The sequence below is a fragment of the Fukomys damarensis genome, unplaced genomic scaffold, assembly GCF_012274545.1.
Source record: "Fukomys damarensis isolate Sample0158 unplaced genomic scaffold, DMR_v1.0_HiC HiC_scaffold_30, whole genome shotgun sequence".
Lineage (NCBI taxonomy): Eukaryota > Metazoa > Chordata > Mammalia > Rodentia > Bathyergidae > Fukomys > Fukomys damarensis.
Window position 1 is genome coordinate 48197508 of NW_022900942.1, and position 25367 is coordinate 48222874.

Genomic DNA, 25367 nt, shown 5'->3' on the forward strand with positions numbered 1-25367 from the left:
CACACACACACACACACACACACACACACACACACACACACACACAGACCTCCAGTGGCCAGAGCTCAATCCTAAAGGAACTCTAACAGGGCTCTGGGATCCCCGGTTCATGAGATCATTAGAAGACTGGTTCTTTCATTTTTGTAATCAGCAATTCATAGCCCTTATGGGGCTTACCAGTGCAGCCAGTGGCAAAGTCTAGCTCCTCTTACTTTTTATTACTTCAGTGTCAGCTTGTAAAAGTGGGCAGATCCCTTCTGAGCAGCTTTGGGGCGGCTCTGTGCAGCAAACATGAGCCACATTAATCATGTTGGAATGAAGACCGGGCATAGGACTGGTGAGGACAGTGGTTAGGAGTGGGGTGCTGCATGCCAATGGCCTTCACAGGAATCCTGGCTCTACAGGCTCCTCGCTGAGTAGGGTGACTTTTGCTGCCCAGCTTGCTTTAGGTTTAAGAGAGGAATAGCAGTGCCTGCTTCTCAGAGTTGGGAGTACATGAGTTTATATATAACAAATTCTTACACAAGAGCTTGGCACCTAGTAAGAGCTCAATAAATATTAGTCCACATTACTATTCTTGACAACTGAGACCCGAGTCTACCTATGATGCAAAAGTACAGTGGCTTCCCTTTTCCAGATACGAGCAAAATAAAAATGCTGAAATAATAAGGAAATGAGAACTTTCATAAAATTCCAAGAGAACCTTCATAAAAATTGATGGGCTTGAATGAAGGCACAGGATCCCCTATTCCATACATTCTCTGTTACAGGAAGTCAGTGGGCTGCAGCTCAAGTCTCTATGCTCCTTAAATTTCTCTCCCTCCTTCCTTCCTTCCTTCAACAAATATTTACTGAACCCTTATTGTGCATCTGGCAAACTAACCACTGGGGATAACGGACGAAATGCAAAAGATGCCTGTCTGTGTGAAATTCACGTTCTCAGAGGGAGTCTAGACAACAAATGAGACAAATGAATAAGTGACAGTAAACTAGAAAATCAGTGCTATGGAAAAGAGGAAAGTACAGCAGGGAGGGGCACGGACCGTCAGGGGTGGCAGAGCGGTAGCTTTATATAAGATCTTGGTCTTCTAGAGTTTAAATGCTCGTTCAGACCCACAGGTCATGCTTGGGCAGTCCACTCAGGACAGAGGTCAGAAGCCCCAAGCACGAGCAGGGCAGTGTTAGATGTTCTTCTGAGTAGGAGTCCTGCAGCACCTCCACTGGAAAGCAAGAGCCACCTGGTTCTCAGTCCTCAGAGGCTACTAGCTTTGGTAACAACTGTGTGGTCATAGCTGCCAGGACCCTTGCAAGGGACATGACAGAGATAGGAGCATTTGTTAGGTTCTTAAGGGCTCACCGAGAAAGTGAAGTCTGAACTAGGACCTGAGGGAAATAAGGTGTAGGACAGGCAGGTGTAGGGCAGTCCAGGCAGAGGAAAGGTCTACTGCAGTGATGGTGAACCTTTGAGAGTTTTCAAAGATAACAAATAGCCCGCTGTGGCATGCACCGGCCTATTAGTTGCACAAGGATTCTGCCACACCTGCCAGGAGCCAGGCCAGGTGGCCAGCACAGAGGCAGGGAGGCAGCCAGAGACATAGAGGAGGGCCAGGTCACATAGGACTCATGGGCTACTGTGAGAAGCCAGCAACACAGTGACTGTCCTGATGCTGGCTTTAACTAGCTCATTCTCTCTGCTGTGTGGAGAACAGACTAAGGGCAGGCATAGAAAGGCCACTTGCAAGCAAGTCCTTTGGGCACAGGCAAGATGAACTGTGTTTTGTTTTTCGTAAAGTACTTGCAATGCTACAGTTAAAAAAAAACCCTACTCTATCCCATGCAGAACAGTCATCAAATACCAAGTCATTTACACAATCTGTGTTTTGCAAAGTTAACAGAAAAAAAAGACATTCTGTGATCGATAGAATTTGCTGTTGATGGGGGGGTGCTAAAGGAAAATGAGGCAGGGACAAGAGCTATGAGTCAGCCTCGCGCTTCGCTCACCGTTCAGGGGTCAGCACACCGCACAATAAACGGCCCTGTGCCGGGGTGGGTGGGAGAGCAGCCAGGGAGGCACGCTGCAAGGCTGGGGCCTCCGAGGGCGTGGCTGCTCTCATGCAGCCAGCAGTGCCACAGACCCTCCCGGCTGTTCCGTGATGGGCCAACGGCAACTCCATGGAGCAAGTGGGAGCACGCACGTACCGAGATACTTCTGCCCTGCTCACTGTCCCCGCTGGAGATGATGTGCTTATTTTTAGCCATCATGTGATTCTCCAGTATTTTCCAGGCTTCGCTTGAGTCACTCTGGTTTCAGAAAATTTTTCATAGGGGGATAAATGCAGGAAAGCAGTTCACATCTTGAAATGGCTCAAGTCCTAAAATTCCAACTTTTAAGCTATTATTTCAACATGGCATGCATTTCTTTCTATAAATTACTGACTTTTCATGCCTCCTGCACCTCGGCAGAAAATTAAGCATGCTTGGAATGTATTACATAACAAATCCAATCACCACCTCAGTTTAAATTCTTATTTTTCAGCTGTTCTCAGAGAAACAGAAATGATCCCAATAAAAACCATACATGTTGAATCACAGCAATAACAGAGCAGCAGCCCCTGGACTATTGCTGCAGGAGAGGGGAAGGCAGTGGGTGAAAGAGCCCAGTAGAATGAGCCAGCCCACGGAGGATAAAGACATACAGTGTTACCATGACGACACTGTCGTGGGTTCCATTAAATTTCTGACATGCAGCACTCACTTCAGCAAGAGACTTATAAACTAAAATGACCACGGGGGGGGGGAATCTAAATATTTTATGATGTACTGTCCTTTAATTTCTGTCAGAGTCTCTGCTCACATATATAATGCCCCTTTATGATGGTTAGTAATGCTCTCTTATTCAGACTCCCCAGCACAGACGTGGTCTGTAGCCACCCTGCAGGTTGGAGCTTGGGAAATGAGACGATCTATAAGCAGAGCCACCTGAATGGGCTCCTTGGCTTGCCTCAGCCGGCTCCTGCTCTGGGGTTCTCTGTTACACCAACCAACCACCAAGCCAGGCACAAGCAGCCAATTATCCAGGGCTTCCTCCTTTCCGAATTTCCATTAATCATCAAGTTGTTAGGCCACCACCCTTTCCCACGTGGTCAGTCTTCTGAGTTGTAAGTGTGTTCTTACTCTGTGTCCTCTATAAGCAGAGCAAATTTCTGCTTTCACTTTTAAGTAACTTCTGGTAGCCTGCATTATACTGCACAAATCTGCAAACCTGTGTGACCAACAGACCCTAAGGTGACTCCCTCCATATGACCTCAGCCCCCTGGTATTCACATATTTATGAGATATCCCTACCCCACCCCCGGAGTGTGTGCGTGTGTACCTGTGACTCACCTCTAACCAACAGAATATGGAAAAGATGAGGGGACGTCATCCCCACCATTACATTATTCTGTGAGGACTCTGTCCTGCTGGCAGACAGGCTAAGGGGTTCTCTATACTGCTCTTGAAGGGTCCACAAGGAGCACTCTGCAGGGAAAGCCCACAAGGCAAGAAAGTACAAGTATCCTCTAGAAACTGTGAGGCTGTCACTGGAAACCAAAGCCTCCCTCCTAGATCTGCAAGGGAACTGCCCACAACTGCAGAGCTAAGAAGTGAATCTTCGCCTGGTTGAGCCTCTGATGAGACCATAGCCTGGACTGCAACCTGGTGAGACCCTAAAGCAGACAACTCAGCTACTGTGCCTGTACCTCAGAATCTGCACGATAATACAAGTATGTTGTTTTAAACTAAATTTGTGATTTTCTTCTTTTTTAAAAGCAGCAACAAGAACTTGCCTTACCTCTGCAGCCTATGTCATAAAACATCCATACATCACTGAACAGAGTGCGCTTTCTCCTGACTTCAGCATTCAGTCCTTTCTGTCTGGAGAGCTTATCATCACACTCTTCATCTGACCAGCTTCCACTCCTTTTTAAGTCTTGGAGGAACTTCATTTCTTTCTAAGAAATTTTTTATACCGTATGCAAGAGCCGCTGAGAATTACTTTCCTTGTTTTACTGTCACTATCATTTCCCTAGTAGGCTGTGGCTTCTTTAAAAACAGCAGTCTTGCTGGATCTCCAGAATCCCTTCCAGTGCCTCACCAAGAGACCAAATGAATTAATGAGAATTCCAGTTCAGCATTAACAAAAATGGCAAGAACTCCAAGAACTAGGAACCATTCACTACTTTAAGAAATATTTCCTGAGCCCCGCAGTATTAAGGGTACAATGTGCTCTTCAGGTGATGGCTCGAAAGACATGAAAAACTGTCACGTTAGCTCATGGGCTGCATCTTCCTCAACCCAAACGAACACTCAGTGACTCATCCAAGTGCAATCAACTCACCAGATACTATGGTGGAGCCTCTTGGGTACCAGCCTATGGGGAAATAACGAATGAACAAGACAGAACTGGTTTACAGTTTGTTCCACTTGATTAAAAGGGATTCCAGAAAATTCTTCAAGTCAAAACTGTTTTCTATTCTGCATAACACACCCAGTGACAAAAAAAAGGAACTGGTTAAAAAAAGAAAAATAGGTTCACTAGCAACCTGTGATAGTCTACTTATGGAAAATGAGTGTGAATAAGAACAGATGAAGTTTACAGTCAGGATGAAAAACACGATCTCACCTTACTACACCTATAAAGAGAAAAAGGATGACTGGTCAGAGTAACACACGGACGTGGCTTCAGAATCTGACAAACATTTCAACATATCCACGGAGCAGCTGGGTAAGAATGACCCATGCTGGTTATGCAAGGACCCAGTGGTGTTTAAAAGTGTGGGATGATCACTTCTCCCACTGTAGCAGGGACCATCATGGGCTCCACCAACCCTCTTAGCAGAGTCTTGTGTGGAAACAGGAAATACGTGCCGACTTTTCCTCAAGGGCTTATCCTTTGCTTTGAAATCCCTCAGATCATTTGCCCAGAGATATGTGAACTGAAGGATTAAGAAATAAGAAATCAGTAATCCAACTAACTAAGGACTCAGAATTCAGGACTTTATGTAGATTTCTGCTTTGGGGGTGATAAGAAGCCTGGAACAAGTGGCTTAATATTTCCTGTATCTATAATGTAAGCAAAATGTAGTAACTCTTACTTAAAACCCTATTGTAAAGATGACTGAATGTTTTCAAACTTTTAAAGACACACTGCTTTAAAAAATGTAAATGGCAGCATACAGAATAGCAAGTATTCTGTCATTTCAAGCATTAGTGACAGCTTTTGATTTACTCCACGGACCAAGCAATTCGAATTGTTTGTGAAAATGTAGTGTGTGTGTGGGTGGAGATAAGGACATAACACACATGATCATATACGTGCAATATGATCTAATGCTAAAAAGTGGGCGCTCTGGAATCAGCATCAGGCTTCTAATCTTGAGTGACCTCCTAGTCAGGGACCCTGACAAATAACTGAACCTCTGTATTTTAGTTTTTAAAAGAATAGCAATTTAGAATTGCCGTGAAGCTAACTGAACACAGGTGCAGTCAGTGTGTAGTCAATAAATACTTGCTAACACTACTGACACCTAGATTTTAAATGTTTTCCTTTTCTTTCAATTTCATGGAAACCTTTTTCGATTTAGAATTTAAGAATTACATAATAATAGTACCACATCTTATGGGTTTAATCTCTAGGCTTTGAAAAAATTCTAGTTTCAAAGCAATTATGTATATACTTTGATTCTAGAAAGCTAAAATAATTAAAAGTTACAAATTGAATTAATACCTGTCAAAAATACTGTCTCAATAGGCTAACAAATTAGGGTGGGAATGAAAAATGCCTGGCTCTTCCACAGACACTGGGAGAAGATTCCTACTGAAAATCTCCTAAGTTCTTGTTGATTTTTGCTTTTATCTGTCCCCAATATTCTAAATACACAGATACTCAATATCAGCGCAGGGCAGGTACTACTCATATCTTCTGCTGTGGTTTTATCAGCATTACAGGTAGGTGGCTATGGTCTGAATGCTGCAGACTGTCCCTCCACCCAATCTCTCATGTTGAAACCCCATCCCCATGTGATGGTATCAGGAGATGGGGCTTTTCAGAAGCAATTAGATCAGGAAGGCAGAACTCTCAGGAATGGAAAAGAGGCTCAAGGGAGTTACTCTACTTCTTCCACCACCTGAGGACATGGTGTAAAGTTGCCACCTAATAACAGTTATGAGAAAGAGGTCCTTACCTGATACTGGGAATACTAAATCTTCTATAGCATTTTGTTCTTGGACCTCATGCCCCCACCACTGAGAACTTGTGAGTAATAAATTTCTACTGTTTATAAGCCAAACACTTTACGGTATTTTGTTATAGTGGTCCAGACAAAGACTGTAGGGAAATATAGATTTAATTATTCTTTGAGAAGACAGTATCTCAGTACTTTCAGACATCTTACATATGATAGGTATGTAACTGAAAGAATGAAACCAATACTACTCTTCCAGGGAGTGAGGGATCTCCTCTAAGAATTTAATTAGCCAGGCCATTAAAGGGTCTCTACATCTTCTCCAGGTCTTAATGTAGCTAAGGGAGCAGACACTAAGAGGAATGCAGCTTAGCAATTTCTTATGATGAGCAGGACAAAGGAATACTGTGCTGATATGGGACAAGGGTTAAATGAAAGACACAGACATTGTTCTGTACAATGAGGATTACTAACATCTGTTTGAAAAGAAACCTTACTAATTATGGTGCTGGTAAGCACCACGTATTTCTTTGCTGTACTGAGCTGATATTGTACAACCTCTGAAAATTAATATTTGATCCTTGAAGTAGGAAGGTACTGATTATGAGGATATATGGTTAGGTGAATAAGAACAGAGATAGTAGTATCAAGCAAGTGTCTGCTGAACATTATAAGAATAAATAGGAAAGACCCATCTTGACGAGGAGACCATGAAAGGACAAGAAATGTGCCTGTGTCTACCTTACCTGGATTTGAGAAATAAAATACCATATGAACTGCCCTGGTCAAAAGAGCAGACATGGGAAAACGCATTTCTTAGAATCTTTGGGATAAGATCAATACCTGTGGCTAAAGGGTGGAGTTTCTCTAATGATGAGTTATATATTGGCAATAATAAGGAAAAAGAAGCCTTGCAGAAAGGCACACGCCAGATGCCAAGGTTAGGACGCCTCAAGTTGCACTTAACTTCTTGAGTACTTTTCCCTCGGATTCTAGTTAAGTCCCTGTTAAATAGAAAACATCAATACTCTTTGCAGCAATGTAACAAAATCTGGTCCCTACAACGTTAACATGCACAATATCCAGGATGTAATCCAAGCCATTTGACATATGAAGAACTAAGAAAATGTGACATTCTGAAAGGAAAAGACAACCAACAGATGCCAACTGTGAGGTGGCCAGGACGGTAGAGTAGGCAGACAGGAACTTTAAAGCAGCTACCATAAACACGATCAGTTAACCAGAAGGAAAACATGCTCATAATGAATGAAAAGATATGCAATTCAGGAGAGAGAGTGAAAAAAAGAAAATTAAAAAATGAAAAATACAAAAGCTAAAATAATCTAGCATCGAATATACTAGAATGGAGATGCCAGGTAAAAGAGAGAATAAACTTTAAGATATATCAATTTAATCTATAGAGAAAATAAAGACTAGGAAAAAAGAAAAATAGCAACATCCAGAAACTTCTTGTACAATTTCAAAAGCTCTAACACATGAATAAAACGAGTTCTAAAAGAGTTGGACAGACAGAATGGTACTGAGAAAATAATGCTAAAAATTTCCTAAATAAATAAATGTATAGCTTGAGGAACTTTATGGAACTCTAATTCAGACAAAATCATATGATTAGGTATGTCACAGTCATACTGATGGCAAATAAGGATAAAATCTAAACCGTATAAAATATTTTATACAAGAGATGGGTAGTTAGAATGAATGCTTCTTATAAAATATGTAGGCCATAGACAGTGGATTACATCTGTAAAGTGACTAAAGATGGGGGGGAAATTTGCCTTAAATACTTGGTCTAGTAAAAATACTCTTGAAGACACTTACAGAAAACTAAATGGTATGTTACCACTGAACCAGTACTGTAAGAAATAGTAAATGTTCTTCAGTCTAAAAAGAAATGAAACCAGTGGGAAACTCAGACATTCAGAAATGAAGAAATTATAAATAGAAAAAAAATATGAAAAAATATTTTTTCTATTTCTTCGTAATACATAGACTGTTTAAAGCAATACTGCCTAATGGAAATATGTGAACCCCAGTAAGTAACCTTAAAATTTTCTAGTAGACACATCCAATAAGTTAAAAAGATTAATTTTAATGAACGAAAAATACATAAAACATACTCACGATTCCTATGTATAATCAATGTAAATTAGATATTTTCAAGTCTTTCATATCCAGCATGTATTTTATACATATTACACATCTTTTTTTTTTTTTTTTTGGTACCGGGGATTGAACTCGGGTCCTTGCGCTTGTGAGGCAGGCCACCAAACTGCTGAGCTAAATCCCTGGCCCCATATTACACATCTTAATGAAGAAAAAGCACATTTTAAGTGCTCAAAAGCCACTGTTGGACAATGTGAGTTTAAATCACAAGTTGTACCACTGTTTTGTGTATTTATAATGAATATGACAAACATATCAAAGGATAGTGGGGATGGGTTTGCAAAGTTTCTATGTCTACATAAGGTTTATGATAGTAAGTAACTGTAAAAAGAAAATATAATTCTTACAGAAGCTACTAATTAATGCAAAAAGGCAGAGTTTAAAAAATAATTAAAATTAAATTCTAAATTTTTTTCTAAATCCAGAGGACAATAAGAAAGGAGAAACAGCAAAACAAATAAACAAAAAACCAGGAAAAAAAGATGATAATTTGGTAGGTCTAAATCCAACCAAATCAATAATTACATGAAATACAAATGAATACTAATTAAAAGGCAGAGATTACCAAAACGAATAAAAAAACAAGATACAACTATATCCTACCTACAAAACACATTTTATTGAGCCTTTCACATCATGCAAATAGTAAGTAGGAGAAAGCTAGAGTGATTATTATCAGATAAAATAGACTTTAAGACAAAGAATATTTTCAAAAACAAAGTCAATTCAACAGGATGATTTAACAATAATAAATGTATGCATCCAACAACAAAAGAACAGAACTAAAGGGACAGAAATAGAAAATTCCATAATCAATGCAGGAAAATTTAACATCCTCTTTGCAGCAACTGTTACCACTAGACCAAAACAGCAGCAGCAACAACCCCCAAACAAAACAACCTATTAAGATTATAAAGGATGTAAATAACAGCCACCCCACCTTGACCTAACTGGTATTTCTAAAACACTATGCCCTCCCCTTTTTCATATTTTTTCCCTTATTTCTTTTCCCCCACCCCTCCCACTTCCCCTTCTCCTTTAGACATTTTCTTCCTTTTTCACACTAAAAACTATACCATTTGAACCTTATTTTTTTTTCTTTTGATAGTGGGGATTGAATTGAGGACCTTGTGCTTGCAAGGAAGAAGTGGGAATGGGGAAAAAAGAACCAAGATACATCATGTAAAGGTATAAGATCCCAATGATGAATTGTTTACCTTAAATGTACCAATAATCTTAATGGGGGGAGAAAGACCACTATGCAACCAACAACTGCACAATATACATTCATTTCAAATGCAAATGGTATGCTGACCAAGAAAAGACCATATTTTGGGCCACAAAGTCAAGACTGGAATGAGGATAAACGCCACTCCTACTTCTATATTTCACTGTCCTTTCTTAAAAACAACACCCCAATCCTCCTCCCCCAAACCAAAAAACAAAACCAAGAACAATAAAAGTAAAAACAACCATTCTTTCCCCAAAGGTGACCGAGGTAATGCTTTTCTAGATTACAGATGCTCAACAAATGCTCATATATTACTAAACAAATGATGAATACATATTTTAAGATTGTGTGACTGCTTTAAAAACATCTAAAATTAAAGGTAATTGAGAATGAGAGTATTTAAACATAAAATATAGTTTCCAAAAACCTAATAGGATTTACTTAAATCTACATTTAGGGATTTAATCATGATTATTCAAATATTTTATTATTCTATTATACTTCTTAGAGGTTGTTTCCTTTCTGAAACCACTTTTCTACATTTCCATTAACTTGGTTTTAAGGCTGAAAGACTGAAGTCCCTAAGGAAAAGAGAGAGCTCAGGCTCAATTCCCAAATCAACTTTAAACCCATCACATGGTAGTTGTATATTGGAGTTTGATTTAAATACATTAATATATGTGAAGTTCCAAAGTGTCTAAGCTGTAGTTGCTATAGAAACCATGACTTTGAATTTCCTTTTAGGTTTAGTAAGTGCTCACACATTAAAAACTGATCTCCCTGGACAGCTGTCTCAAGTTGCAGATATGGCTCATGGCAATAAATTTATAAATATCATGATTCACAATGATGATGTGTGCACTTAACAGATATCTATCATTATAAAAATGTATTGTAATGCATGCCCTTGGACAGTAGAGCAAAAGCAATTCAAGAAGCAACTTCTCAGAATCAAATTTACCTGGAAGCCATCTACCCTTATGACACCTTTGCTTATGTTACAGCTGTTTACAGTACAGGTAAGTCACCCAACTACACACAGACACCAAACTACTCTATGGATTGTCTGAATCCATACAAGAAAAGTTTTTATGTATGTTGAAATAGCAGAAAATCTAGCACTTTCTCCCAGAAACAGAATGTGTCAAACACATGGAATGCATGTATTTTATACAGAAGTGAATTCCTTCTGGTGTGTGGCTATTTAAGCACTCTGAGTGATGTAAAAGCACAATTTCTTTCTTGCTAATGTATACAGTGTTCTCAATTATTTAGCATATGGACAATCCATTCTACAATCCCCTTTTACACTCTAATCTATCCCCTCTGTTATATAAGCAGCTCCAGAGCTGGCATTTTCTGCTCTTTATGTGTAACAGGGCATACGAGTTAATTTTAATATTAGCCTAGAGAAATTTGGGAGGGGGGAGATAAAGCTACTGCAAAATGAAGTATCCCAAAGCCAAAACAAAAACATAATTGAAGACTACTTTATTTTTTATTATACCAGCCACTCTGGTTTCCACTAAATTAGAAAATGATGAACTCTTTAAGAGGTAAGATTAGAATTACTCTGGACTTACATATCTCACCATGTACTAAAGTAAAGTAAAAATGGATCAAAGATCTAAATGTTAAAACAATCCGCTGGAAGATCAAATAGGTAAAACTCTTGAAGGTATAGGTAAGAACTTTTTGAACAGAACCTCAATGACACAAGAAGAAGTACCAAAAATCAACAAATGGGATGTCAAGTTAAAATGCTTTTGTACAGCAAAGGCACCACCAATAGAGTGAAGAGACAACCTACAGAAGAAGAAAAAAATTTTTCAGGGCTGGGGATTTAGCTCAGTGGTTCTGCTGCCTGCCTTGCAAGCACGAGGTACAAGGTTCAATCCCCGGTACCAAAAAAGAAAAAAATTTTTCCAGCTATTGCTCAGAGAACTAATAGGTAGAATATGGAACAAAATAAGAAAAAAAAATCATATTTCCTAAAATAAAAAGCCCAATCAAAAAATGGGCAACTGAAATGAATAGACAATTTTCAGAAGAAGTAATACAAATAGCCAATAAATACATGAAGAAATACTCATCACTGCTGCCACTTGAGAAATGCAAATTAAAACAACACTGAGATTCCATGTTGCCTCAGAATGGCCATCATCAAGAAATCAAAGAACAAATACTGGGGAAGCTGCAGGGAAAAAGGAACCCTTCTACATTGCTGGTGAGAATGTAAACTAGTATAACTCCTTTGGAAATCAGTACAGAAATTCCTTAAAAAACTAAAGACAGAAATTCCAATTGACCCAGCTTATTATTGCATAGTGATACAAGAATACCTACGTTTGTAGACCAACAATTCATAGTAGCTAAATCCTGGAAGGGGTCTATACATCCATCGATAGATGAATGGGTATAGAAAATGTGGTATTTACATACAGTAGAGTACTGCTCTACCATAAAGAAGGATAAACTTGAGTCATCTGCATGAAAATGGATGCACCTTCAGAGCATAATGTTAAGGAAATAAATCAGACACACAAGCTTAGATATCTAATGATTTCTCTTTTATAAGAAGCCCCAAATACATATAAAAAGCAAAATAAACAAAAATAGGAAGTAGGGACATAGATCATTTTCAAATGGGAAAGGGAGCCAGAGACGAAGGCAAAGAAGATGGAGAAAGAACTGAGATGTGTTATGTATGTGGAATGTACTCATTTATGTAATGCAAACATGTATTGATAAAAAAATAAAGAATGAGGGCCGGGGATGTAGCTCAGTGGAACAGTGTCTGCCTGGCAAGCACAAGGTCCTGAGTTCGATCCCTGGTGTGTGTGTGTGGGGTGGGGAGAATGGAAAAAATATCACTTGACTTGGTATGACTATGAGATAAATGTGAGATTCCTAGAGATGTGACTCTCATCAAGCACTTTAATTTATACTAAATTTTGAATGGAAAAAACCAAGACTTGAGTATGAAATTCGGCCTTGAGTGGTTTCAGATCACAGGGAAGGATTACCAGTCTCAAGACTGTAAAAATAGTTCATGGAGGAACTGGTTCAAGGTCAAAACCATAAATACAGAATTATAACAGAACTCTAAGAATTAGATGGGACTTACGAGACCTATTGGGTCTTAGACACAGTGGGGAAGTGTGGCATGGAGCCATTCGATCTTTAGGTAAAGATCTCAGGATTTCTGGCTCTTCTTTTACCTTTGGGTACCTAAGCACTCCTGTCTTTATAAGTTATATGCTGAGAAACTATATCCCTGTGTTTATTATAGCTATATCTAAATTAAGAACAAATAGACTCTGAGTAAGAACCTTAGGAACTCACAAGTTAAGTACATGAATTTTACAGCACATATTTTAAACACCTATTCTGACTCTTAGAATACATTCTGGCTTACATTTTCTGGGCTGTGTTCCCAATATCTGGATTCAGGACTTCTAGCAAAATAAGGTCTTACTGGGTATACAGAAGCCTTTCTATTATACTTTTTAATAATGATTTTCTACATGTGATGTGTACTTTGCTGTAATTTTTCCCAGTATAATTTTACTATCTCACAATGTCCTATAGCTAGAACATTTAATTTAAAAGGGCAATGATAATTTGACTTACGAGAATATCCTTTCTCCCTGATTAAGACCAACTTTGACTAAAACCTGGTCAAAGTTATCAGGAACACAGTCTTAGGACTTGCTGCCTTTTGGAACATGAAAAACTAAATTTATTATCTGTTGACTTTAATGTGCTTTTTCAGCTTTGTCATCTGAGAAGTTAAGCTCTGGAAAATATACATTTCTCTCTCAGCTTCATGGACATTCTATCAACAAGGCACAAGCTTCTCTGTGGCTTTTATGAAAGAGAGATGAGGGAATTCCTAGAATGTGAGGCCAAGACAGCATATGACAGATCTGCTTAGGAAAGCAGGAACAAAGGTTAAAAGAAATTAAGGAGATGGTATGATTATAAAAAAAATATTTTGAGGTCTGTCTGTTCAATTTCATTAATAAATACCTAAAAAAATGGCAGTTGGGTTTCAAGACCAATGTGCCTGTCACTGACATCTATAGAAAATGACACTAAGATGAGAAATAGCAGCCCACTGATTTTCTCACCTTCTCGTCCTCCCACTTGATGTGCCTCGTGAATTGCACTCTGGAGAAGACACACTGCCCCTCTCCACACTCCTAGACTGATGAAAGTTACTGACCAAAGTAGGTGGCTAACTTGACTACATGAATTTGTTTCCTGCACTCCTCATGGTTTAAGTTTTATTTAATCTCTCCCATTGCTTCTGCTCCAGAAAAACACATCTTCCTTTTCTTTTTAGTCCTCTGTGCCTTTGACTTCATTTTCTCCTTCCAGCTTCAAGTTTGTGCCCCTATAATTTCACTTTTTCCAATTTTCAACTATTTCTTCTCCATGGATCTTTCTCCCATTCTGCAAACCTGATCATTCTGCCTTATCCTTAAAGCAAACAAAACAGATCAAGAAAAAAGAATAGCATTCTCCTTTGAATCTTATTTCCTGAAAATGTCATCAGGTGTTTTCCTCTACATGAACCTAATGTTATTTTTATTTTCCTTAGTGTTTTTTTTTTTTAACTGAAAAGTGTCCTATGCTTACCACCTCACTTCCACAGCCCATCTGACCTTGCTGAATTGCTGTAACCTGGCCTAAGCACTCAGCATCTTAATGGACCAATTCTCTGAAGGACCATTAATCACTTCCTAGGAGTCGGATTTCCTTGGCCTATTTTTACAATATGCAGAGCTGTTGATGACCACGGTTCTAGAAATTTCTCCTTTTTATGGTTTTCTTGATGATCATCATTTTCTCATCCCCCTCTGCATGTAGAAGTATATATTCCTGAAGACTGCGCTTAGTTTTTTAGTGTATAGCTCACCATTCTATAGCTCCAAGACTGAACTTTGATAGTCTTCATTTCTTTTGTCCAACTCACTCTTTAACCTAGTTCTTGTTCTATCATTCCATTAAATGATTTCCTGGTAGAATGTTATGTTTATATCTAGATGTCCCCCCAAAACCTCTTGTGTTCATAGGTGGGGCTTTTGGGAGGAGACTGGATCATAGGGGTGTGATACTTGTATCAGCCCAATGATGAGTTTATAACTAAATGTGATTTGGAAGGTGAAGCCTGGTTGGAGGAGGTGGGTCACTGGGGGTGTGGCCTGGAAGGTTGTATCTTCCTCCCTCCCTCCAACCTGCTGCTCTCTGCTTCCCATGGCCATGCAAGCCTTCTCTGCCTTGGAGCCAGCCAACCATGGACTGAAACCCCTGTAATCTGTGGCCAAAATAAACCTTTCTTCTTCTTTTTTTTTAAATTTTTGGGTACCAGGGATCGAACTCGGGACCTTACACTTGTGAAGCAGGTGGTGGCACCACTGAGCTAAATCCCGGGCCCTACCTTTCCTGTTTTAAGGGGTGTATCATGTCTAGCAACGAGATAAGTAACTAAGACACAGAGCAAGCCAATGGACTGCATCAAGCCTCATCTCACTTGACTTCTTAGCAGATGTAGATACTGTAGCTCATCCTGCTCCTTTCTTCCTGCTTGCCTGACACATCCTTCGCTAGTTTCCTCCAATCCTTTCAGCATCTTCTCTGCTTCTCAAGCAAGCTCTTCTTCTGCTCCTTAACTGCTAAACGTTAGAGTTCCTCAGTATATGCTCCCCTTATCACCTTGTATTCATATCCAGCTTCAATTTCATGGATATATGTGTACCTCTACTTAACACTTCTTTTGCGCGTCAGACACAGGCACACACGGGCATGCACATGTACACAGTTGGCAGTTTAGATCTCTCCTTAGGTGTTACAAGAAAATCTCAAACTCAGTTCATTCAAAACAAACTAAGGATTTCTTCCCAAGTCTTTTCCTTTCAGGACTTCACAAACAATACCCTATCTCCTTCCAGGTATGTGAGACAAACGGAGACATCAAAGAAAAAAAGTCATGCCTGAGATCTCCCCTCCTTTTACTCCAGTATCCAGCTATTACCAACATGCAATTCGTTCCCCAAATATCTTACAGAGTGGTCAATTCCTCTTTTATGATACCTTCACTTTAGCCCAGACAAATAAGAATTTATCTAAAATCCTGGTACATATGCATATTATTTCTCATATGTATATACACATATATGTATATATATAATAAAGTTTTAAAAATAATACCACATTTCTAATGGTCTCAGTTTACCTTGACTATAGCCGTAACTCCCAAAATAAGGGTTAAAAACGCTTTTTAACAGTGAGAAAAACTATGATTACAAAGCTCTTATTATCATGGAAGTATTGTTAACCATTTCTAATCCATTGTGATTGAAAGTTGGTCAGAAATAAGTATAAATTACTTATTTAACAAGTTTAAACAATGATCTCTACACTTGGGATGGAAACAGTTTCTGAGGATATCACTGTTTAAATGTTCAAAACCCAACTGGTATTTATCATAATGACCCAATTTTACAAGAACATATTTTGCTTGGTAAAGTCTGCTTTTTGTGGCAAGATATTTATAGTTTAGAAAGGTTTTTTTAATCCAGAAGAGTATACAATATTTTAAAGTCCCAGGTATTTATCCTTTATGACTCACTTCTGGATCGGAGTGAACAGATGAGACGCTGTTTCACATTATCACATAGATGTTGGCACCCTCTCTACAGATAGGAGGATGTACAATTTCTTTTGAAGGACTATAGATGATCCATATATAACAACATAAATCAGTTCACATAGTCTCTACTGCCAGCAATTAAGGAGTAAAATACTCTGCTCAAAATCGATGTAGATTACTTGAAATTTTTCTGGAAGATTAGAGAAAAAAATAAACCTATCCCGGGAGTATTATTTTAACATCGTGCTTCAATGAGATAACATGTATATCTCTGCCTTTTTAATAACAAGTCAAGACTGTCAGAGTTATGACAAACTGATCACAGAAAGATAAATGTAGCCAGACAGACAATAATAAAAACCATCCCAATCCCTAAAATATTGACTGCTGCGAAGGATCACTCACAAACACAGGTGCTTCAGCACAGGAGGGAGGGTCTGAGCAATTTCCTGAAATGGAAGTGACCCCACAATTCTCGGTGACAGTACCTGCTGTGGGGGAGTTTGCATGGTGTGACTTCTTGGGCAGGTTGAAGATCTGTTCACCAGGTCCAGGCGGGGGAATTGCATCCTGGCCTTGTCGCGCCTCAACCGGATCATACTCCTTCCCATCATAGTTTGCATCGTAGAACTTCTTAAACCACTGAATAAAATCCAGGTTGTCCTGGAAACGTCCTTTCACTAGCTTCTCCACTGGTATTACCTGTGACAGAATCACTATGTGAGTCACGAATCTCGTGCTTGTTGGCATTTAACATAACTGGAGTGTTCCCTAAATATGAGTATTTCCTACTTACCTGTGATTCATGACCACTGATCTCTTCCCAGCTGCTCAGCCAGCTGTATAATTAACTTAAAATTTTTATCATATTTAAGCAGAACTTACCCCAAACATGGTTCTCCTGAAATACTGAATACTTCGAGCAAACTAGACAAGGAATCTCTCCACACACAAAAGAAAACACAACATGGGCTTGGGATGTTGTGCTGTTTCAAGACTGATGAGCTTTCCTATTTTTCTTTGTAACACTTTGCCCAGTTGTGTGGGATAAATTTTTTAGAAATTAGTATGTGTTTGCAGTACATGATAATTACATTCATTATGGGAAGTTCACACATATATTTAACACACATTAATTCTCTTTTCCCTTCCCTTCATTTTTTGGTCCTCTTTCCTACTGCAAAAGATCTATCTCCCTGTTTCCTATTATCTATCTTGTATTTTGCTCTTTTATTTATCTATAATTGGGGTTTCTCATGTAAGAGAAACCATGTGATATTTAAACTTGTGTGTCTGATTTATTTCACTCAACATTGTGGTCTTGAGGTACATCCATTTTCCTATAAATGACTCAAGTTTATGGGCTAAACTCTTTTAAGGATTATAGCTAATAGAGTACAAATGAAAAAACCCAAGTAAAAAAATGGATATCAATCTAATGGTTCATATTCAACAAAATGAACTTTCCCAGAGCTCATTTGTAACATAGAGACTAATACATAAGTGACTAACCACAATATAGGCCCCAAAGTCCACAGACTCTGGAGGAGCACAGGCAGCACACTATCAGCATGCAGAGGAAAAGAGAAGGATGCTGATAAATGAGTCATATAAGGCCCCGGAGGAGGAGGTGCACAGCATTCCTGTCAGCTTCCAAGACAGGAAGCTCAGCTTTTCATGGACAAACCTTTCCTACCACAATCTAGCGTCAACCAGTAGAGCCCTCATAGGAACTTTCAGAATTATAATGAGGAAAAGGTGGAGTTTGATTGCTTAGCTCTAATTTGGTAGGCCACGATTTTTTAAGGGCAATGGAAAGGTACTGGGCCTTCTGAGCTGAACCACTGCAGATTTTACTTCCTGTATATCTGGGCAGCAATACTGGGCAAATGGAGACCATGAGAGAGTGGCAAAACTAAAGGGTGAGTCAGACTCTGTGTGTGTGACTTGGACAGAAACCTAGGGCTCAAAGCATGTGGCTTCACTGTGTGACAATATGAATGGAAACTACATAAATTGCAGTTAGGCTTTGTATCCTCAGTAGCTATATACCATCCATATTCTAAAAGGTACCTAAAGGACATTAAAAAATACTGAAAGATCTTAAACATTAATGACAGCTGGAAAGGAAAAAAGGACTGATGCATTTTCAGACATCCATTAAAATAAATGATTAATAATAAAATTCTCAAAAGTACTTTCTTTACAGCTGAAATAGAAACTGAACCAAGCACAGAGCAAAATAAACAGAAGCAAACTGTCAGAGCACACATTTCTCAGGAAGACTCTTCTGATATTCAACACTTTGGTGCTGATATTTCCCTCCTCTCACTTCCCTTTAACTCTCATGGGGACAATTCCTGTTACAGATAAAGTCAACTGATTTTTCATTGTACTGGTTATTTTTATGTCTTTGGAGTTTTAAGTTTCTGTTTATGTAGTCACTGATTGTTAGAAAATGACCTCCTAGAGAATACAGCCCTTTAATGAACATACTATTGTAATTTATTGCTGGACTATGAGAATTTAGTTTTAGATAATGATGGAACCTTACCAGTTAAAATAAGGTTCTTACTTATACTGATTTAACCGTGCATTCCTGTCAAAGTGAAAGTTTCAGGGGCCTAAGTTCGAAATCTGAGGGAGTAAACAAAACTGCACAGAACCAGAGGTAATGGGTGCGTAACTCTCTCATAGGACTTTGGGGTGCAAACATAGCTTCGGAAAGCCACAGAGGCTAGTAAGGGCCATAAAGGCTAGGCTCTTTCCACTTTAAGAATTTTTTTCAACATTAACAACTTCATTCTCTATGTGCTCACTTCTAGAAACATGGAGCCTATTAACTGGACATACAGAAAATTCCATTAATAAATCTATGAGCATGTGTTTTTTCCTATTGTAGTACTACGAATAGAAAAATGAACAAAAAAGACACAAATGGAACTGTTAACTTACTAAAAGCAAGGAGAATCTATATAGTTCTGCTTCTGAAAATACACAGGAAGACCTAATTGGAAGTTAGCCATAGTAAAAAGACATAAAGTTAAGTTGAAAAGGATTTGAAAGGTTAAGGTGCTGTATAATGCAAATTTTGAAATAAAAATTTTGAGAAAACGAGAAGCTAGATTTTCTTCATAGTTTGATAAGAATGTTTTTACTTAAGACACTACTTGTGTTACATTTTAAAAATAGTTTATCAAACTCACTCCATTGTATCACTAACTCCATTTAAATCACTCTGGGACAAAATTACAATAATTTAAAGGGGGAAAGGGGGGCAATGTAGGGACACTGAGAATCTGAGGACAAATACTATGCTGCTCATTTTTACATATATTCCCTTATTTCAAATTCATAACCACAGGTAAGGGGTTTCTTCCCCAAATTTACAGATGGGTGAGCTTAGACTCAATGACTTTAAGTAACTTGCTTTAGTTATGTGACTGAGATTCAAACTGATGCTATTTCCACTGTAATGTGTTGTTTTTCCAAAGAAACAAAATACACAAACAACTAAAGAGGCATCTAGAAATCAAAAATTTTTCATCTGCAATGCTAAAACACAACAACATTTTAACATTTGTGATTCCTGTTCTAGTTGTCTGATGGCTACAAGTTTAGACAATCTCTTGAAATAAAACCTTACACAAATATGGGAAGTAGGGCTGATGCTTTATCTCAACTTGTTGACACATCAACATGTATCCTGCTGATATGTTACTAGGTTTCTGCATTGTTTGAAAATAATTTTAATGAAAGGATACATTTTATGGAGGTACAAATGAGTCTCCTACCTTATCGACGTTCATTCGCTTAAATGATGCTTGCAGAAGTTTAAAATTGTGAATATACTCATGCTCCAACTTTGCTTGAAATTTTACTTTCTTCAAACTAATGCAGCCTGGAAAGAGCATGTCCATGAACTGGCAATAGGCTGCTCCTAGAAAGACAAGAAGAGTATGTATGTGAGTTTTGCTCAGCCCAGGTGTGACTGAGGATTGGTAGGCAGGAAAGAGATTGTGTTTACAGGCAGGGTCATTCACAGCAGGGCCTGCCTGGTCATGTGCATTCCTGTAATCACTGCACAAACACTTCCTTGTCCATGGAGCTAGGTGCTACAGGAAGGGACCTTGTGTCACCGAGGCAGCACTTGCCACCTCCCCACTGCTGGCCACTGGGGACTGCATGGCATACATCACAGCACCATCAGGTTCCATTACTGACCAGTTTCTTGGAAGAAGTTCATTTGCTGGGGCCAAGAAAATCAGGGAAGGGATAAGTCTTCCTAATTTCTACCAGAGAAAAGCAACATACTTTTTCCCCAATCTAGAACTACCGTTATCTGTTCCATGTTATCAACAGAAAGGCACTTAAGAAGAAAAAGAACACAAATATAAACACTAACCAGCTACAAAAGTTCCCAAGAAATGTGTAGCACAAGACATATATGTGTGCATAACACATTTCCTATCCTCCTTGCAAAATAACTGGGGTAAAAAACTGCATCACTAAGGTATCTAATATCAAAAACAGTTGCATGCCAACTTAGCTGTGGTCTGGAGCAATAGGGTTCAAATATGAACATAGAGGATGAAGACAGGAATTCTATGAGACTGATATTCAGAGTCATGCTGTTTATGACCAAGAAATAAACAGGACAGAAATGCTCGATGAGTCCCCTAAGGAAATGGTCATAGGACAAGGTGTTTTATCCCCCAATTTAAAGAACTCTTAGAACATGACAATCGCTTGAAAATCATGGTGTTTTGTAAAAGAAATTCAAAGCCAGAATTCTTTTTCATCAAGAAAAGTAAATGAGTGGCAAGAATGGAAACCTGTGGCTATTTTTAACTTCTGTGCTGTCTCTAGATCTCTTGGTCTGTTTCTAGGATGTGCAGTGATCAGTCTTTCTGGAACATGAAGGGCTTCCCTCATCCTTCACCACTGAGGCTTCCATGAGGAGCCTTTCCTTCCATGTGGGCAAGTCATTTTCAGATGGGAAGGGTCCACTCTGTCTCTTATGTCAAATAGGTGTGGAATATCCTTTACTGAGGCAGAAATCCCACATAAGAGAACAAAAACCCCAGGGATTATAAAACGGGAAATACTAGGGGAACTCATTTTGTAGGCAAGGGCAGAAAGTGATGAAATCTAGACCATGATAAAATCTCCAGAGTCCCTACATCTGTCTACCACTTAAATGCCAATACCCTAAATATTAGCTAGTGTGAGTTCCCCATCAAGATGGGTTCTCTTAAAAATAAGACCAAATACATTAAACCAAAACCAAAATCACGAAAGGGAGGGGGAGCATTTAAGAGAAATGATATGGGGGCATTCTTATAGTCATCACTCAATTTTTTAGTTCTTTTTGAAGTCTTATAAGATGTAGTAAGTTCCAATAGCTACCTTAACATTTATTTTTACATAGGATTGTCTCACTGCCTGCTCTGTAAAGTTATTTTCTTTTTTGGGGGGGGTACCAGGAATCGAGCTCAGGACCTTGTGCTTGTGAGGCAGGTGTGGCACCACTGAGCTAAATCTCCAGCCTAAAGTTATTTTGACCTTTGCAGTATTTGGCATAAAATTTACTCATGGAAACCCAGGTATTACTCACATAAAAACTAAATCACTTACCTTTTAAAAATTAACTTTTGAAAGAAACCCTTCCATTTAGAGAGAAAACAAAGGGGAAAAATATCACCTTTACTGTCACCATCCAAGAGATAATCACTGATTGCATCCTGGCATATGCCATTTTAATCCTTTTCTTTTAGGGGGTATTATATATTTTTTTTCTTAAAAAGGTCAAAAGACTTAAAATATCATATTTTATGTACAGTTGTTTTTAACTATGAGTCTCTTTCTGGGTCACTTAGAATTTTCTACCAGTATTTCTTTTATTAATACATCATCCACCAATATTTTAATAGCCTGATATTTATATTATGCTCAGAAATTTTTCCAAACCAAGCTTACATCAATATCCTTGTATAATTTCTTTAAGCACTTTTATGATCTCACGTTTTACATTTAAATTCTGAATCCATGTGGAATTTATTTTGGTCTATGATATAAAGTATGGTTCTAATTTTAGTCATTCCAAATGTTAGTGGAAATCTGTCATTTTTGGCTTCTCTCCATTTGGACACCTCCCTACCTAGGGAGATGCTATAGGGTTTTATCTCCCTCCACAGTAGTTGAAGGTGGGCAGGTCCTCCTTCCCAACTCTAGCGATGAGGGTACAAGGTCTTTGACCAGAGCTCTGCCTTCAATGTGCCTGCCCAGGTCTCCAAATGGCAGTAGAGAGAGAATACAGACGCCACTGGAGCGTAGTCTTGGCAGCAGTGATGTAAATGCCATCTTGAGGAGCAACAGCAGGATAGGAGCACCCTCACCATCGTATTCTGTCCCAGCTCCTTAGCATCTTTTGGTTCCTTCATCTTCTGAGGTTGGCTTCCCATTGACTCTGGATTATTTCATCTCTTTCCTGGAAATTCCTCTTCTGCGTAAACTTGTCAGGATTAACTTTTGCTATTTTCAACTCAAACTGCCAACTGATAAAAGTCAGGTGGGTGTTGAATATCAACATTTCACAGGTCATCCACATTTTCTTCACTGACAAGAAGAGCTGTCTTTACTATCCTATATATTACTTTCCTAAAACATAGGCTTACATCTCTCTAGACTTTAATTTTTTTTTCTGGTCTGGCTCCATAACAGTTCCACACTCTCAGTTCTATGAGTCTGTGCTATGCATTACTAGCTGTAGGAAAAATTTCCTCTCCTCCTTCTCAAAGGTTTCTTATAGTTTATCATGAATTTATTCTTTCCATTATATTTTTAATTTGTTGCTCATGGCACATAAAAAATAAGTTTTTTAAAAACAAATCACTATTATTTAATAACAGCTTTACTGAGATATAATTCATACAACACAAAATTCAAACTTTTTAAAGTGTACAGGTAGCAACATATTGCTATTATTGGTCTTTTTATATGAATATATATACATACATATATATATATAAAACTTGAATTTTTGGAAACTTTAACAGTGCTCTCAACTTTAGGAAAAGTTATCCCAATTTACTGTGTTGAGTTGGCATTGTACAGAAATGGACAGCCATACTGGTCTAGAAATGTTAATTTGTTTTATTTTTATTTTTATTTTTTTCCATTTGTACAGGGGTAATGAACTGTATTAAATATGTAAGGTCATATCTACATGGGTTTGATTACAGAAACTAATAAAGTGTTCTCTAAATAATTAAAGAAAAAAAGAATAAGATAAGACTATAAGAGCAAGAAGCAATTTAAATATGTTAAGGGACCATTTTCATCTTCAGAATTAAGGATTATTTTAATCTTACATCATTGCCTTTCCTCTTTTATTTTCCTTTTTAGTTTTATTTTAGGATTCCCTATTTTTATGTTCATAGAGAGATTTCTTTAACTGAAATACCGAATAGTTTCCCTGGTATGAAAAACTATAATAGTACACAGGATCCTAATGAGATAATTAATAATGTGAAATAGGAAGTAAAGGGCTAAAGGTGTAGGGAAGATGGGAAGGGTGGGGGAAAGGTAATAAGGAAGAGGAGAAAGATATGAGAAATTGAAAAAATGGAAATAAAGTGTTTGTAAATGGGGAGGGGAGGAGGGGGTGAAGGGAGGGCAGGGACAAGGGGAAAAAATGAGAATCAAGACCTATCATGTAAAGGTACAGGATCCCAATAATGAATGTAACTGTACTGTATACATAGACTGTACCAATAAACTTAATAAAAAGAAAAAAATAATTTCAGAAGATTTTTATTAACACAAAAAGAAACTGCATACCCATTGACATTCAGTTTCTATGTTCTCTTCTTCCCCCAGACCCTGGTAACTAGTAATCTATTCCTCTCTTTTATATATTTATCTGTTCTACACATTTTGTACACATGGAATCATACAATATGTGGCCATTGTGCTTGGTTTCTTCTATTCAGAAAAAAATTTGTTCAAGATTCACCAATGTGGTAGCATGTGTCAGAATTTCAGTGATTTTTATAGCTGAATAATAATATTCATTGTATAAATATACCACATTTTACTGATACATCATCAATTTGTGGACACATGGAATATTTTCACTTTTGCACTATTTTGAATACTACGACTATGAACATTTGTGTTCAGGTTCTTGTGCAGATGTTTATTTACAATTCTACCCCCCCAACGGAGCTAAGTCACATGGTACCTTCATGTTAAACATTTTGAAGAACTGCTGAACTGTTTTCCAAAGCAGGTACACCATTTTACTTTCCCACCAGTGATGTATGAAGACTTCTATTTTCCAAATCTTGGCAACACTTGCTACTGTCTGTTATTTTGATTCTAGTTATCTTAGTGCGTGTGAAATAGTATTTCATAGTATTTCCAGGTTGTTTTCCCTAATGACTAATGATGCTGTACATCTTTTTCATGTACTTTAGATCATTTGTACATCTTCTTTGAGCAAACGAAGATATGTTTGTGCAAATCTTTCATCAATTTTTAAAAACTGAGTTGCTTCTTTATTACTGAGCTATAAGAATTCTTTCCCTCTTCTAGATACAATTCCTTTATCAATATATGATTTAGAAATATTCACTCCAAGGGGTCAGGGATTTAGCTTAGTGGTTCCACTGCCTGCCTCACAAGTACAATGTCCTGAGTTCCATCCCTGGTACCAAAAAAAAAAAAAAATGGTTAGAAATATTCTTTCCAATTTTCATGATAAATCAGCTATCATAATCCCGTGGGATGAGGTCTTTTCCAAACTTAGTCTGTGTTCAAGTCAAAAAAGGTAATGCTCTTGGAAGGCTAACAGTTTAATAAAACTGCAATTCTGACCATTTTTTAAATTTTCCCTTTATATATTACAGAGGTTGAAAACACAAAAAGCCCACAAATATTCTCTGCTCATATATAGATTAATTTTCCTAATGGCATCCTTTGAAGTACAAGTCAATTTTGAATAACTCCAAATTACCTAGTTTTTTTTTATTGTCACAGATAAGGAACATTGTCTATTTGAAGGTCA

The 25367-nt window shown here is 38.1% G+C and overlaps 1 protein-coding gene across 4 annotated transcripts in view; it reads right to left on the reverse strand.

The window, feature by feature from the left end:
* Positions 1 to 25367, reverse strand: part of Mapre2 (microtubule associated protein RP/EB family member 2) — a 130742-nt gene that overhangs the window by 18052 nt on the left and 87323 nt on the right. For all 4 annotated transcript variants that reach the window (XM_010638059.3, XM_010638058.1, XM_010638060.1 and 1 more), the window contains 2 exons: positions 20092 to 20237; positions 16786 to 16999 (listed from right to left, as the gene is read on the reverse strand). In XM_010638059.3, coding sequence (XP_010636361.1) covers positions 16786 to 16999; positions 20092 to 20237 — 360 coding nt within the window. The remainder of the gene's footprint in view (positions 1 to 16785; positions 17000 to 20091; positions 20238 to 25367) is intronic.